At 42.2% G+C, this 17,283-nt stretch overlaps 1 protein-coding gene across 3 annotated transcripts in view; it reads right to left on the reverse strand.

The window, feature by feature from the left end:
• Nucleotides 1–15,360, reverse strand: part of LOC144668202 (organic solute transporter subunit beta) — a 28,294-nt gene extending 12,934 nt beyond the window's left edge. The window contains exons 1-3 of one of the 3 annotated variants that reach the window (XM_078529953.1): nucleotides 15,002–15,360; nucleotides 14,281–14,407; nucleotides 3,964–4,064 (exon numbers count right to left, since the gene is read on the reverse strand). In XM_078529953.1, the coding sequence (XP_078386079.1) occupies nucleotides 3,964–4,021 (58 nt within the window). In that variant the 5' untranslated portion in view covers nucleotides 4,022–4,064; nucleotides 14,281–14,407; nucleotides 15,002–15,360. Of the gene's footprint in view, nucleotides 1–3,963; nucleotides 4,065–14,280; nucleotides 14,408–14,641; nucleotides 14,783–15,001 lie in introns of those variants that run through there. The other 2 variants (XM_078529952.1, XM_078529954.1) reach the window with 2 other exon arrangements.
• Between the last annotated feature and the right edge of the window lie 1,923 nt (nucleotides 15,361–17,283).

The raw sequence follows: 17,283 nt of genomic DNA on the forward strand, positions 1-17,283 counted from the left end.
AGGAAGAACCTTCTGAGGATCAGGTCATGACAGTACATCTAAGGGAAGTGGTAGGACAGCTCAAAAAACATGCCCACCAAACAAATGTCATTCTAGGGAAAGTCAGCATCATCAGAAAATGATGGATGTGTATGGCACCTGGATCATAGAACAGACTAGAGATAATTTACGATGAATTGAAGAAGGGAAAATGCTTTCTTGGATCACAGACATGCACCTGAAGACCCTGTCCTCTCACCAGCTTCAACATGACACTTGTGCCACGAGGGGTTTAGTGTAATTATACCCAGTAAAATATGGATGGCACCTGAAAAGTAACACAAACAAAGCTGGAATTGCCCTGTATTATCTTGAAATGAGTGAGAGAGAAATAGCCAGTCCCTTGTTTGGAATTGAAATCATTGGAGTAGAAAACAAAGGCCACATAATCCAGTACCGTCATGATTTGAGTGTATAGCCCTGGTAAACGGAGCAACTTGAGTAGCCCCTGACTTAAAGGATGTGATTGCACTGGAGGGGGTGCAGAGGAGATTCACCAGGATGTCACCTGGGATGAAACATTTAAGTTATGAAGAGAGGTTGGATAGACTTGTTTTCCTTGGAGCAGAGAAGACTGAGGGGCGACCTGATCGAGGTGTACAAGATTATGAGGGGCATGGACAGGGTGGATAGGGAGCAGCTGTTCCCCTTAGTTGAAGGGTCAGTCACAAGGGGATATAAGTTCAAGGTGAGGTGCAGGAGGTTTAGGGGGGGGGGGGGGGATGTGAGGAAAAACATTTTTACCCAGAGGGTGGTGACGGTCTGGAATGCGCTGCCTGGGAGGGTGGTGGAGGCGGGTTGCCTCACATCCTTTAAAAAGTACCTGGATGAGCACTTGGCACGTCACAACATTCAAGGCTATGGGCCAAGTGCTGGTAAATGGGATTAGGTGGGTAGGTCAGGTGTTTCTCACGTGTCGGTGCAGACTCGATGGGCCGATGGGCCTCTTCTGCACTGTGAAATTCTGTGATTCTTTAAAAGAACCGCGAAAGCCACATCATAGTCTGCCCTTATGAAGTAACTGTATATACAACACCAGCCTGTGGCTTTGCCTGGTATTTAAGAAAACCTAATTGCACCATGATGGCCACTAAAGAGAGAGTTTCCTATACATTCAGCATAGAGGGAGAAAGGAGAGTGTTGTGTCACAACTATATTTAAAGAATACCAGTATCTGAACTCTACTCAGGTATGACTAATACATTGAATGTCAATGCTTTATTTGTGGCTGTAAAATTCAGATTTCATGCAAATAACTTTGCAATTATGATCAGAATTTACCCTTAAAAACAACATGATCGAAAAAGTGTAAAAATAAAAACTTGTGTAAGTCCTGTTTGTTATAAGCTAACATTGAGATTACATATATCCCTTCCCCACTCTCTGATTAAAGATAATTTTTACAATAACATTTCATCAAAGCCTTGTCCATTTAATAATGCACAATATCATTTTTGAGTGATTGTGGATATATTGCTGCCAACCTACAATCTGTACTCATTTCTCAAAGAGCTAGACACCGTGGTCTTTAATTAAAGTTACATAGGTGGTCTCTGTGAGCAGAATTTACATGAAACAATTCAAAATTATGGGTTGCTGGCAAAATTAAACTAGCCCCAATTGCTTACATGGATATTTTAGTGCAGTACACATTAAGGGTTACATTATCATCTGTTTCTATTTTGGAGCGATTTAATGTGAGTTGTATCTCCTAACTCCAGATATGATGGCAATGTGCTTACACGGGAGATACAATTGTTTTTACTTTAGCAAATTTATTGAGATCTTCCATTGTGGCAAAAGAAGGTAGCGGAAAAACACAAGTGCTTCGTTTATTTGTTTCCTTTAATTAAGTTGGCAGGGACAGCCACCTCTGCTTGTCACCGCTTCCACTGACAGCCTTGCATGGTGGATGTGCTCCCGAGCAGACTCTGCACTTCCTAACGTCAGCTCTAAATAAAAAGGACCTGAAAATCAGTGTAACTTGTGGGCAATCAGCCCAAATTGTCAAAGGGCGGTCTCTATGCGAAATCGCACACACTGGAAGTTGCAGTGCAGTCCCGACTCTCGATAGCGGTGAAAATCTCAGTGTTTGTTGCTGTTGGGACAACAACAACAAATGTTTATTTAGCGCCTTTAATGTAATGAAATGTCTCAAGGTGTTTCACAGGAACATTATAAAACAAAGGATGATACCGAGCTGTATAAGGAGATATTAAGCTAGATGACCAATAGCTTAGCCAAACACGCAGGGTTTAAGAAGTGCCTTAAAGATGGAAAGCAAAGTAGAGAAGCGGGGAGGCATAGGGAGGGAGTTCCAGAGCTTAGGGCCTAGGCAACCTAAGGCACAGCCACCTATGGTGGGGCAATTATAACTGGGAATGCAAAACAGCCAGAATTAGAGGAGTGTAGATGTCTTGGAGGGTTAAGGGGCTGGAGGAGATTAGAGAGATAGGGAGGGATAAAGTCATGGAGGGATTTGAAATCAAGGATGAGAATTTTAAAATCATGGTGTTGCTTGACCAGGAGCCAATGTAGGTCAGCGTGCTCAAGGGGCGATAGGGGAATGGGAATTCAAGTGAGTTAAGATACAAGCAGCAGCGTTTTGGATTACCTCAAGTTTACGGAAGGTAGAATGTGGGAGACCAGCAAAGAGTGCATTGGAATGTTTGAGTCTAGAAGTAACAAAGGCATGGATGAGGGTTTCACCAGCAGATGAGCTTGGGCAGTGATGAAGCTGGGAAATGTTATGGAGGTGGAAATAGGCAGTCTTAGTGATTGCACTAATATAGGTCGGAAGCTCATCTCAGGATTAAATGTGACACCAAGGTTGCGAACAGACTGGCTTGATCTCAGACCTAAAAATACAGGCCAATCTCTGTTATCTTCGGGAGTGGTTACACTACACTATAATTTTGTTTTGACATCAAGTTTCCAATGTGCATTGCCATAAAAGGTAGCAGTTTATTTTATGACTCAGGTCCTGATTTGACATCAGAACATAATATATCTGAGCAGTGCAGGACTTCCCCACCCCTACAAGCAGCCCATCTCACATTCAGAGTTTACACCAGCTGAAATTTCATCTTGCTGCAACATCTGGCGGGCCACCTGGATCATCGGAGAAGTGTTAAACATTGATGTGGATTTTCTGCAATCCAGGAAAAAGGGGACACTCTTGCCCATGTTTTGCTTACCTTAAAAGCTGGCCTTTGAGGAATGGAGCTCTGTGCATGTATTAGAGGGGTATAATAAAAGTTTGCTTATTGTGCGATGGAGCCAGCACACCTCAATCTCAGAACAGGAACTGAAGTATGACAACAGCATAGATTTCTAAGACACTTATGAACATAAGACATTCTGATGTAACTAGATATTGGATTACTAACCAGATTTTGATTGGACAAACAGTTAATGGTTTATTACAGTATGAAGTGGGCTCATGTTTCTTATCTGTGTCAACAATAAAACAAAGTTAAATATTCTTCAACTTGCTTTGCAGCAAATAGGCACCACATTTCTGCTCCTCTGGAAATGTCCCCCAAAAATCACTTTCTTTTCCTATCCTGCTCACTGTCTTCAAAAGTCTCTTGAAAAAGGAACTGGATACATACTTGAAAAGAAAAATGTTGCAGGGCCATGCGAAAAGAATGGGGGAGTGGGACTAATTGGATAGCACTACCAAAGAAATAAATTAAGGGCTGAAGGGCCTCCTTCTACACTGTAAGATTCTACGGAAAAACGTATTCATTAGTCCCAGCCTGCACTCTCACCACCCAAAATTCTTCTTCCTGTTTTACATGTTGTTCTCTGCACTTGTAAAATACTCTGAGACATCACTTCCATGAAGGATAGGCAATATAGTTGCAAATTGTTGATGAGTGTTTCAGACACTCTCCCTCTCAAGACATCAGTATTTATTACCTTGCAGGAGCACACACAGAATAAGCCAACCAAAAGGGCCTCTCTTCAACTTATACATTTTTTCCTATATTACAGTACATGGAAGTCCAATATATCGAGACCTACAGGAAAAAAGATAAAATGAATCTCGATAACAGAACTCATGTATAACCTGCAATCCTCCTTCTCACAAAGAAAGTGCTTCGTTCAATCAAAGTAATGAAGCGGTGAGTATGAACCAAAGCTATAGCCTGCTGGTAAATTTATTAGCTAAAGCTGTAACTTATATATCCAATGAACCATTCCCATCATCAGCTGGTAAATATGAACCAGAAGTAATATGGCTATCTGCAGAAACAGATGTCTGGTCATCTACTTCTGTTGATACAGTTCACAGATGGCCTAGTAATGAATGTTTGGCTGAGCTCCAAGGCTCTCTAATGGATTAGCTCAACAGGGATAGGTTTTCACGGGTAGAAGCGGAGTGTTTGCTTTGATTGATTGACATCTTTATAAGGTTTAATGAGCTATTATTTTTAATCGGACAGATTACGAGGTATGAAGTGATGTAAAGCTTTTGTTATTGATATTATAATGGATCTGTCTGATTGATACTTTTATAAGAGTAGCAGTATTTTAAAGCAAATATTTGGGCATTTTTAAAGTACATTTCAAGACTTGCCCTTGCGTCATTGGTTCTATAATGCATACTGGGTGAGTGGGCATGAAGGATGCCGGGGGGGGGGGGGGGGGGGTGGGGGGTGCCATGGGAGGGACATGGGTGCAAAGAGATGGCATTGGGGCATGGAAGTAGCACGGAGGCATTGAGGTGGCATGTGGGAGAATGAGGAGCTAAAGGGCCTAACAGCCTTTAATATAACAGGTACAAAGTCCCAGAGAACTGAGGCAGGCCTTCTAACCAGCCCACCTCGACACTCGCCCACTTCCATGGCTGCATCAGAGCTGCTTCCAAGGTTGGCTTTCTGAATTGATCTTGCCCAGATCTCCCTAGAGTGAAAATAGTGCATGCGGAGGGCATTTTTATGGAGATGAGTATGCTGGGTTTGGAAATTTCCCAACTCGAGCTGCACATCTCAATGGTATTCTGACTCTATATATCAGTTGACATTGTAATTAGCCTATAAGGATACTATGCTTTTATGTTTGTTAAGTATCAAGATAGAAATATGAGGTAAGTTTTTCTTTCCTGTCCTCAAAGTTTACTTGGTATTACTTCTACCTATAGATATTAATTTCCATTATAGCAATTTAAACAACAATAAACATGTCTAGCAAATCTAAAATGTTGCGTTTTACTTTCTAGGTAGAAAGTTGCCTTTATACTGTATTGATGAAAAAATACAAGGGTCTTGTAACCTGAGTATCTGGAAAGTCATGGCAGCCATACTCACTGGTCTATCTTCTAAGAATGATAAAAAGACCTTTGGTGGACTTTATTTTCTCCTGTTCATAAAGTTAAAGTGAATTTGATTAACTCTTTGGATCATCGTGATAACTTACTAAAATATTTTTTCCTTAATTTTACACGAAGAGGAAAATATGTTCCACAGCTAAGGATTAAGTTGAAAGGGATCTAAGGCTTCTAGTAGACATGACTTGTCCGTACATTGAACTGGATGGTCTTTCTAGATAGATGAAATAAGATAGGTCAACTGACCTTCTTCATTTGTCCTGTGCATGAGGTTTACAATAAGGCTCTTGAACATAAAAGCTAGGTATAGTATTTGAATATACACTGAAGAGATAGTATTTACAATCATACCTGATGAGAGTCTGGTCTGGTTTGGTGATTCAGATGAGTTTTGAGCTCAATATCTTGGGTCTTTAGAAAACCAAATACCCATTATAAACTCTCTCTCTTAACAATGTTAAAAGCCATTCATAATTGAGAAGGCCCTGGTGACCATAGACTTCTGTTTTGGTCCATGGTTATGCTTGGCAAGGTACTGCAATGGCTTGCCACTGCCTTCAGCAGATGGCTGACCCAGAAACTCTCCCACTCTTACCGCCTGCCAGAGGCATATCAGAAGGATTTACCGATTGGCAGTGAACCTGTTTGGCCGCACCATGACTGTCTATGGCCATCAAGTCCTGAAGTGGCACTTGAACCCACAGGTAGGGATGCTATCACTGCGTTACATCCCCATCACAAACTACCAGTTTTTATACATTTCTCTCACCTGTGACAGTCCACATCATTCTACACTTAGTTGAAAATATGACTCTGTACATTGAGAATTTTATTGACTTTATCCCTTATCAGTAGCCTTATTTCCTTTATTTGAGCGCTTTTTCCATTAAGCTAATAGGCATAATTCCCCTACTTTGTTATCCTACCGATAGTTTCACTCATGTTTCATACAATTGCCATTCTACCAAATGAAGCCGTTCATTTGATCTGTCATTGTTTCTGTATTCTTTCTACCAATTAAAAATGATGATGTATGCCCAGATGTTTTCCCATGGCCAAACTAAATTATTTTCTAGCACTCGTTATGAGATTAGTTTTCTGCAGCATTTTTCTTAATATCCACCCTGAAGCTGGTCATTGCTGCAGGGTCAGTGCTAGACAATAGCCAAGCAGTGGCTTAAATTAATTTATATTCCCCTTCTGAACGAGCAAATTCTAAAGATTAATAATATAGAGAGAAGTCAATGGCAGCACAAAAGTGGTAAACTTCAGGGAAATCTGATTATCACAAGATTGTAAAGATAGCGTTCAACAATAGCAGTAAGAAAAAGCAATTTTCTTGCTAAGAACTGAAGAAATATTAATGGCTTTTAACATATTATTTTTAATACAGTGTAAAGTCATAGGCATCATTTTGAACTGATTGCTAAGAAAGGACTTGATCCATCATTCAGCAATCACTGTAAAGCGCAATGGTCTGTTTGGGAGCACAACACAGATGTGAGCTCACCTTGCTTTTGGGCTAGCCTTTAGATGATTCTGTGGGGCTGTGAATAGCCATTTTGTAGCTCTATTGAAGATAGCTGCTGAATTTGCATCAGTCTCTGGTATTCCCAGCTCCAGAGTGTGTTCACATTATTGACCTCAATTATATTTTTTCCATAAACATGTGTCAGCAACTGCAAGGTTTTTTTTTTCCATATTCATTCATGGGATGTGGGTGTCACTGGTTAGGCCAGCATTTATTGCCCATCCCTTATTTAGAGGCATTTAAAGTCAGCCACATTGCTGTGGGTCTGGAGTCACATGTACACCAGCAGAGGACAGCAAATTTCCTTCCCTAAGGGAATTATTTAAGGGGACATTAGTGAACCAGGTGGGTTTTTACAACAATCATCAATGGTTTCACGGTCATCATCAGACTTATAATTCCAGATTTTTTTTTTGATTGAATTCAAATTCCACCATCTGCCATTGTGGGATTCAAACCCATGTACCTAGGGCATTACTCTGTGTCTCTGGATTACCAGTCCAGTGACAATACCATTATGCCACCACCTCTCCTTATTACTATCAGGAAAGACTGAACAGCCTGGGGCTCTCTCCACCAGAAAATGCTGAGGATAATATAATATAGATCATTAAATCATTAAATTTATGAAGGAATTTGATAGGGTACATGTAGAGAAGAGTTTTTATTCTTTCATGGAACATGGCATTGCTGGCAAGGACAGCATTCATTGCCCATTCCTAATTGCCCTTGAGAAGGTGGTAAGTTGCCTTCTTGAACCGCTGCAGCCCATGTGGTGTAGATACACCCGCAGTGCTGTTAGGGAGGGAGTTCTAGGATTTTGATCGAGGGGCAGTGAAGGAACGGCGATATAGTTGCCTGTCAGGATGGTGTGGGGCTTGGAGGGGAACATGCAACTGGTGGTGTTCCCATGCATTGCTGCCCTTGTCCTTCTAGGTGGTAGGGGTTGTGGGTTTGGGAGGTGCTGTTGTAGGAGCCTTGGCGAGTTGCTGCAGTGCATCTTGTGAAGTCTACCACTGTGCGTCAATGGTGGAGGGTATGAATGTTTAAACTGGTGAATGGGGTGCCAATCAAGCAGACTGCTTTGTCCTGGGTGGTGTGGAGTTTCTTGAGTGTTGTTGGAGTTGCACTCATCCAGGCAAGTGGACAACATTTTCAAATGTGGGGAGAGTCCAAAGCTAGGGATCATCAATATAAGATTGGCACCAAAAAGTCCAAGGTATTCACAGGACTTTTTTTTAAACCGACAGAGTGTTTAATGTGGAATTTGTTACCACGTAGCGTAGTTGGGGCGAATTGTATAGATGCATTTAAGGGAAGGTTAGATATGTTCATGAGGGAGAGAAGAATAGAACCATATGTTGAAAGGGTTAGATGAAGTAAGGTGGAAGGAGGTTCATGTGGAGCATAAACACTGTTATATACCAGTTGGGCAGAATGGTCTGGGTGTGTGCTGTAAATTCAATGTGACTATGTAACAATCTGAATTACACATAATTTTTGCATATATTTTGATATAGTAAACATATTCTGTTAAACATGTGTTTTCATTTGAAACATAGATCATAATGGCAGGAAACTGAGAATTTAGACTTCTGTGCAGCTGAGAATTTTACATGTTACATATTTATTGTTTTTATATTTTAGTATTTAACGATTAGTTAAGTACTGAAATAAATGCCAATATCACAATTATGGCAGTATTTACAACCTGTCCATTTTCTTTAATTGGCTAAAGTAATTCAATATTAGATACACGATTTTAAAATGTTCTTATAAATCTGGGTGCAATAAACAATTGTATTGATCATGGTTCTAAGGGACAATCTGTGCTTTGTATTCTCCGGCTTGTACTAACCACTGTGTTACAACAGGACACTGCCGTATTTAATTACTCAGCTCCTGTTTCCATAGAAATTAATAGGAGAAAATCCAGATTTAAGATTAATGCAACTAAAAGACTTTATGTGATTAACTTTTATATAACGTGTGAAATACAACATTGTTAACCTTTCAGCTGCAAGTGATTCAGAGGATGTTGCTAGATCTCAGAATACACCCGGATGTATTTTTATTTTTTTCTTCTAAACTCTACTTGACCTCAAAAAAATAGCTTCTAACTGATTTGAGGGAAGCACAGCAATTGTATTTTGTGGCCTTAAAAAAAACACCAGTTACACATTAACTGTGGAATAAAAAAAGCATCATGCATTACACCTCAATGCTGCGTACTTGCAAAATGCTGTATCCCCCAACTTATCATAAGCAATGCCAAGTGAGATTCATTACTCTGAAAAAAAAAAATCACTATATAGTGTTGCCACATTATGTGGAAGAATTCATATTTCACATTGACAGAATTAAACTAGTGGCTTTTGTTTAGCATGCTTTGAAAGACATTGACATAAGTGCAAATGCAATTATTGTGTCCTTCTCATGACACATTGATCAAAGTAATAGCAGAATGCGTTCTGATTATTCATACCTGCCCATTGTATCGTTCACTGATATACCTTTTTAATGCTGTGATGAATATTGCAACAGACAGGAAGATGAATACGTATTAAATTCATAGAGGGCAATGACATTGGCTAATTTATGCAAGACTAACATGAGCAAAGTCAAAAATGTGGCCTCCAACTCCCTTGTAACTGTGAGGTTAATGACACCTCCAAAATCATCAATCCTACTGTCATGTATCTTTCAAACTGCTTCAAAAAAATTCGACTGAATCAAAGGTCAGTGTTTATGATCACATAATTATACTAATGCTCACTTTTCAGTCTGTTGGCTGCTGCTGCCAGAAAATGCACATGGAAGGAGACTTAGCAAGCACAATGTAGCTGTTCTGTGATGTGGATATGGAGGAGTCATTGCAGTGCCCTGGAGATTTTTGAGGCTCCTCTCCATGTCATAAGTGTGGTGGAGTGGGACCAATGCCCAGCAAGAGTTGTGGAGGTTACCTCCGTTATAATTCAGATGTTAAGACATTTAAACAATGCTGGAGATAAAAAAAGGTGGTGCACCAGCAGGGATGATTGGGGAACCCAAATGTTCGGCAGTGAGCCAGAACAAGGATACAACTTTTCTTTAAGTACCTCCATGCAGTTAAATGGCTGTGCAGGCTCTTGAATGAGGGATTAAAATGGCTGCAGTTATGGAAGAATCTTTGACGGAGACTTCCAAATAATAGTGCTGTATTTACTGTTAAAGCACTATTATGGCTGCCTGGACCTCCTACCCTGTTATGCCCCACTAAGGCCTGCAGGTTCGATCCCTCCCAATTGCCCCTACACATTAAACCCACTGTAAGCTCTGCTCAGGCAGTGTGTGTCAATGCACAAAATCCTCCATGCTCCATGTTGCTCTCCCCTCTGGTTCATTTGCCAATTATCTTAAGTTGGTATCTCTTGGTAACCATTCCTCCTGCTAGTGGAAACAATTTTTCCTTATTCACACTATCAAAATCCTGCATGATTTTGAACACTTCTATTAAATTTTGCCCAAATCTTCTTTATTCTAAATAGAACCATCTCAGCTTCTCTAGTCTTATCACAAAAGAGAAGTTCCTCGTCCCTCGTATCATTCTAGCAAATCTCCGCTGCACCCTCTCTAAGGCCGTGACATCCTTCCTAAAAAGTGATGTCCAGAATTGAACACTACTCTTGCTGAGGCCTAAGCAGAGACTTATATTCTTCATTTGCCATGATGTCATGTTTTTGTACACAGATGATGTCCACAATTCAATAACTTTCTCCCATGCTTTATTCAATCTATTCAGCGAGTCAAATTTAACTATTTGCCTCAACTGTGGTGTTTGTATCACATTGTTGCAATGAGTAGGATTCAAGGTCATCATTTTCAGCTTGCTCAGCTAATAGTGAAAAAAGTCATTGGGCTAGATTTTCATTTCAGGGTCAGGACCTTGTCATCATGGTCACTCCCAGGCTCTGACTCTGCTCCACATCAACGCCTGACGTTCAACACAATTTCCAAGGAGGCCACCAATTAGTCACCTGATGGAATGCTTGATGTGCGATTAGGGGTGGCCGGCGTAGTGAGGGGGCGAAAGCTAAATATGGCAGGCATAATTTCAAAGCACGATTTCCAAGAGCGCCTGGCAGCCATTAATGTGTATTCCAGATTCTTTGGGATGGCAGAGGGTGGGGGCAACCACTCGCGCCACGACGCTGAGGACAGCCACCATGAGCATCTCAGCCACAGGCACACAGACGCGAGCACTCTGTCTTCACTTCAGTCTTAGCCATGTAGGAGCTACCACGAGTGCAAGGTGCCCTGTCAGTGGTTTCATTTTGTGGTGCATTTGAACAACATATGTTATGGTTATTTTCAGTGATAATGATTCAATATAATGAAATGTTTGATGACTGAACCCAAACTTCTGTGATTCCAATGTTTTGATGGCATTAACAATGATGAAGTAGGTGTCTGGTGCAAAGAGACACTGAGTGGAATTTTATGGGTCCGAAGCGGTGGGGACAGGGCGGTAAAATATGACGTGCCTTTCAAAAGTCCATTGACTTCGGCAGGACCATAAGTTCCCACCAGCGTAAAATTCCACCCATTGTGTCACCAGTGGCAACTTGTCTTCCAGATATTGAGGAGAGAAAGGACACATCTCCGTGTCATATGCATCTTGGATGCATTCGCTCCTTGTGAGTAGCAGTTCAAGAAGGCACCTCAATACCACCTTTGAGGGCAATTAGGGATGGGCAATAAATACTGGCCTAGCCAGTGACACCCGCATCCCATGAATTAATTTTTTAAAAATCCGTTCCAGGATCTGACACACTCAGGGGAAGGGTATTTGTGTGACTCGTGCTTTATGTACTAGTGTAGTTGGTTGCCTTGTGTATTCATGCCATCTTAGTCAATGGTTTTGACACTTTAGCCAGACCTGTGGAGGGCCTTGCAAAGCTGGGTTACCGTGCTCCACCACTTCTTCCTCCTCCTTCTCCCAAGGCATATACCGGTCCTCTGCATTTTCCTCTTCAGGCTTCTCTGGAGGGTCATGTTATGAGGAGCGCATCGTACCACCACAATGTGAGAAACCCTTGAGGGATCATAGTGAAGGGCACCCTTCCCCGAACAGTAAAGGTACCAGAACCACATCTTCAGGAGACCGATGGCCTGCTTTATGGTGGTCCTGTGCTGAGGTGGCAGTGGTTTTACCACCTCTGTGCCTCCATTGTAGAGTCGCACATAGTTGTCAACAGCCATTTCTTCAATGGATGGCCTTTGTCCCCCAACAGCTATCCATGCAGTCACTCCACTGGCATAAATGACATGGCACCTATGATTGCCTCAGGATGAAGGCATCACAGCAGTTGCCAGGATATCTCACACCCACCTGCAGAAAACACTTGTGGTTGCACAACAGCTGTACACTGAGGGAGCGGAATACCTTTCTATCGAGAAATGGCCCTGGCAGCTCAGCCAGGCCTTGTTGAACACATGGGTGCAATCCATAGACTCCTGCACCTGAGGGAATCCTGCCATGGAGGCAAATCCCACAGCCCTCTGTGTCTATGTGGGTCCATAGGTCTGGAACTCAATGTTACTCCGATGGCCTCCCATACCAGACATCCATTGCCTATCGGATGCCCTGATAGGTGGCCACGTGTGTTATACCCCTCAGGTCCACTGCCAGTCCTTGAAACAAACCAGAAGCAAAGAAGCTCAATGCCACTGAGAATTTCACAGCTACCAGCAGGGTGTGCCCACATAATCAGTGAGGTCTGAGGTACTCCTCCACAAGGGCACACAGTCAGTAACCAATTGATAGGTTCAGACTTTGACAGCACTGATGCACCAACATATCCAGGAAGCTGACTCGTTGGTGATGGACCCTATGCATCTCTTTTGTGTCCTCCCTGCCCCTCATTGCATCATCTCTGCATCCCTCAGGACCAACCTGTTGTTGGAGCACATTCTCCTCATAGCAACTCGAAGTTGCTAAGCCCTATGTCCAATGATGGCCTTACTTGCCACCAGCTGCACTGTTATGGCTGCCTGGACCTACCCCCCGCTTTGCCTCACTAAGCCTTGCAGGTTCAATCCCTCATAATTGCCCCAACACGTTAAACCTGCTGTGAGCTTTGCTCAGGCAATGGTCACTGTGCCAATGCACGAAGTGCACCAGGCTCCTCCCTCCTTTTATTCATCGTTAAATAGCTCCCGCCTCTTTGGCTAGCTCCACGTTGCACTGTCATCTCGTCTCCAGTTGTGTATTTCCTGTATGTCCCCTCCAAAATCACATTTTCATAGAATGGTTACAGCACAGAAGGAGGCCATTTGACCCATTGTGTCTGTGCTGGCCCTCTGCAAGAGCAACTCATCTAGTACCATTCCCCCGTCCTTTCCCTGTAACCCTGTAAAACTTCTCTTCAGATAATGATTGAATTCTCTTTTGAAGACCATGATTGAATCTGCCTCCACCACACTCTCAGACAGAGCATTCCAGATCCTACCCACAAGCAATATAAACCAGTTTTCCTCGTGTCGCCTTTGCTTCTTTTGCCAATCACCTTACATCAGTCTCCTCTGGTTCGCGATCCTTCTGCCAGCAGGAACAGTTTCTCCCTGGCTACTCTGTCCAGAGCTCCTATGATTTTGAACACCTCTATCAAATCTCCTCTTAATCTTCTCTTCTCCAAGAAGCACAGCCACAACTTCTCCAGTCTATCCACGTAACTGAAGTTCCTCATCCCTGGAACCATCCTAGTGAATCTTTTCTTTACCCTCTCTAATGCCTTCACATCCTTCCTAAATTGGAATGTGCAGAACTGGATGCAGTACTCCAGCTGTGGCTGAACCAGTGCAATTTATAAGATTAATCAGGGCTTCTTTGCTATTCTAGTGCCTCTATTTACAAAGCCCAGGATCCCATTCACTTTTATTAACCGTGTTCTCAACCTCCCCTGCCACTTTCAATGATTTTTTGCACACTTACCGTTTATATTGCCTCTCCTTGTCCTTCCCAACAAAATGAGTCACTTCACACTTCTCTACATTACCAACAAAATCCCTAGGAGGAGGAACCGCCTGGAGAAGAAGACTGGGAGGTGTGAATTTTGCAGCCTGCCTACCTCAGTCCACTATGAAATTCCAACCCCACTGAATCAATTTTCTGTCGTGGCATTTGAATGTACGCCCAATGCTAAATGACCAAATACGGGAGACAGGAATGTTTTACCTTTATAAAAACAAAAAACTACTGCGGATGCTGGAAATCCAAAACAAAAACAAAAACAGAATTACCTGGAAAAACTCAGCAGGTCTGGCAGCATCGGTGGAGAAGAAAAGAGTTGACGTTTCGAGTCCAATGACCCTTCAACAGAACAAAATGTTTTACCTTTGCTTCTTGGAGAGCGGGCAACAAGTCAACTTGATCAGGCAAGTGTCAAATCCAAGTGTTCGCGCGGTACAAACGCTGATCTGGATAATTGTGGTCCTCAGTAAACTCCTTCACAGTCCTCAATCTGCAGTTAATATCCCAAAGGAAAGGGTTACACACGGGGAATGAGAGGAGACTGGAAATCCCAGATCAAATTTCCCAGGACAGGAAGTGGCCGCGGTTAGAAAGCAGCATGTCCTTTCACCAAGTCTTTTTTTTCAAACACTTAGACATAATAAGTGGTCATAAAAAAATTGCATTAGTTTGATTATAGCATGACCTTCCTGGGAGTCGTTCTTTTACTTTCACTGCCCTCCACCTTGCAGACTTCAATAGACTGGCTTTTCTAATTAATTAAACCTTATAATTGTTTCTCTGCCCTTCGGTAAAAACGATTTTCCCTGCACAGTTCAGTTTGTGTTGAAGTGTTTTTCTTTGCGGTTGTGAGCAGAATGTTTCTTGTTTCTCGTGTGTTTCTAGTTTCGTTACGTTTATTCTGACGGTATCATTGACCCCGCGAGCAGTTTACTGAGTAACTACTTCGATTGCCTAACTCGCTATTACTCAACAATCAGGACATGTTCTCACTGTAATTACAAACCTCTGTGAAATTACTGAGACACAACCTCAAGGCGTATCACAGAAACCTGAAGATTCCAACTAACATTTCAGCCTCTACCTTATGGTGGCCCGGATCCTGATACTTCAGATTCTGACATTATGTTTGGGTGAAAATCCCGCTCCAGTCCAGTGGTAACCATGGTATAAACTGGATCCTGGATTCAGATCATTAAATTCCACGCAGCAATCACGAATGACTGACTGGATTTCTCTAGAGCCAGCATGGACTCGATGGGCTGAATGGCCTCCTTCTGTGCCGTAATGTTTCCTGTTAGCTGTGGTTCTGTGATTGAGAAGCACTTGCCGAACAATCTTGAATGCGTTAATAGCTGCAGTAACAACTAATTTAAGATAATCAGTCGAGGTCGTAATGAGGCTCATTTACGCTGGGCAGAAGCGACATTCGTTTACACGCAGGGACCCGTCCTCTGCAAACAAAAGGAACATGTGCTTTGTGCCTTCTTTCAATTCCCAGGTAGTTTGTGGAGCCGATAGTTCCCAGTTGCTTTCTCCATAGCAATGCCTTGGCCAATCAATCGACTTGCCCACCAATCGCTGCCCTTTTCTCCTATAGTATGAATAGTTGTAACCCTTTGAAATTTGGCATTCTTGCATTTGTCCTTATAAGTACAAGATGAAAAGAGTCAGCAACATGTCTCTCTTTCCAGCAACTCATAAGATCTCCTAAATTAATAAACACAGTTTTACAACTCTTGTCGTCCTGTTCAAATCCCTCCATGGTGTCACCCTCTCCCTATCTCTGTAGCTTCTACCAGCCCTACAACTTCTAAGAACTCTGTTTTCCTCCAATTCTGGCCTCGTCCATCTCCCATTTCCATCACCCCAGCATTGGTTCCTGTGCCTTCAGCCATCAGAGTCCCCAGCTCCAAAATACCTTCCCTAAACCTCTCCGCCTCAGCACCTCTCTCCAGCCTTTAAGATGCTCCTTCAAACCCATCTCTTTGACCAAGCCTCTGTTCCAATATCTCCTTTTTTGCCTCCATGTCATTTTTTGCCTGATTATGCTTCTTTGGGGATGAGTCATTGCATTAAGGGTGCTATATTAATGCAAAAGTATAATACTGCAGGCACTGGAAACAGAAATTGCTGGAAATATTCTGTAAGCATCTGAGGAGAAAGAAACTCAGTTAACGGACAGAATTTTACCGGTGGGTTTTACGTCTCGCTAAAGTCAATGGACTTTAGAATGGCTCGCCGCATTTTACAGCCCCTCGCCTATCATGATGGGGCCATAAAAACATTTCAGGTCAATGACCTTTCATCGGAACTGGAAACATTAATGCAAGTTCTGTTTTACTGACTTAAACCAGTTATGCAAAACACTGCACCCAACTTCATAAAAATGAAACAAAATGTTGGAGTAAATGTTAAGTGTCAACCATGAAAGGAAATTCCAAAGAATGAGTAAGGAAAATGAAAATGTTGGGCATGGTCAAAGTTTTAACTTTATAACAAAATGATCAAGTTTCATTTTGAGTAAAGTGACTGTAAAACAACAACAAGACCCATTGCCAAAAGCAAGACTCACAAAAATTGTTTGTAAACTACCGCAACACGGAAAGAAACCCTTACACTTCTGTGCACAATTCATATGAAAAAACATAGACCTAAAAACACTTTACTTGGAGTGGATTAAAGCACAGTGCTATGGGAGACTGTGAAAATCATACTCACCATACACCATGGATCAAAATATTCTAGCATTTGAAAAGTGGCCTCAGAAGGCAAGTTGGGGCAGCGAGGCCGAAACGGCTTCTTTGATGCAATATAAATACTGAGACGGATGATTGAGGGGCAGGAAGAGGGTGGGTGGACAACCAAGGAAATTAGTCCGTGGAGCGCTAGTGGCGCCACACAGACTACGCCAATTTCCGCCGGGGGAAAGTAGCTCACTGGTGACATTACCCATGCTGCTTGCGCCCATGGGAATCGACCAAGCAGTGGTGCTAGGCAAATGAATTTCACTCCCCCCCTCCCCAAGTATTTTTTTAGCATCCAGCACCTCAAGAGTTGTTAACAGAAGGTGTGGACTAACGTTAGCACAAATGATGTGTTAACTTCTTAATCAAACAGCGTGACACTTTTAACACAAAAAGTTCTGATTCAATCCTTTGATTTCCCCCACTCCCTGAAGGACCATTAATTCCAATATCCCAATGCTAAACACAAACAGATGTTATACAATCGCACACACACGTGCCTTACCATACAACTTAAAAATTCTCAAGATGGTAAAAAAAAAAGTTTTAAGACCACAGTGTCTCTCATCTTAGGTATTGAAGACGGAAATATGTCAAGTTCCTGGAATATTAACATTGT

The sequence above is a fragment of the Cetorhinus maximus genome, chromosome 26 (genome assembly GCF_964194155.1).
Source record: "Cetorhinus maximus chromosome 26, sCetMax3.hap1.1, whole genome shotgun sequence".
Classification (NCBI taxonomy): domain Eukaryota; kingdom Metazoa; phylum Chordata; class Chondrichthyes; order Lamniformes; family Cetorhinidae; genus Cetorhinus; species Cetorhinus maximus.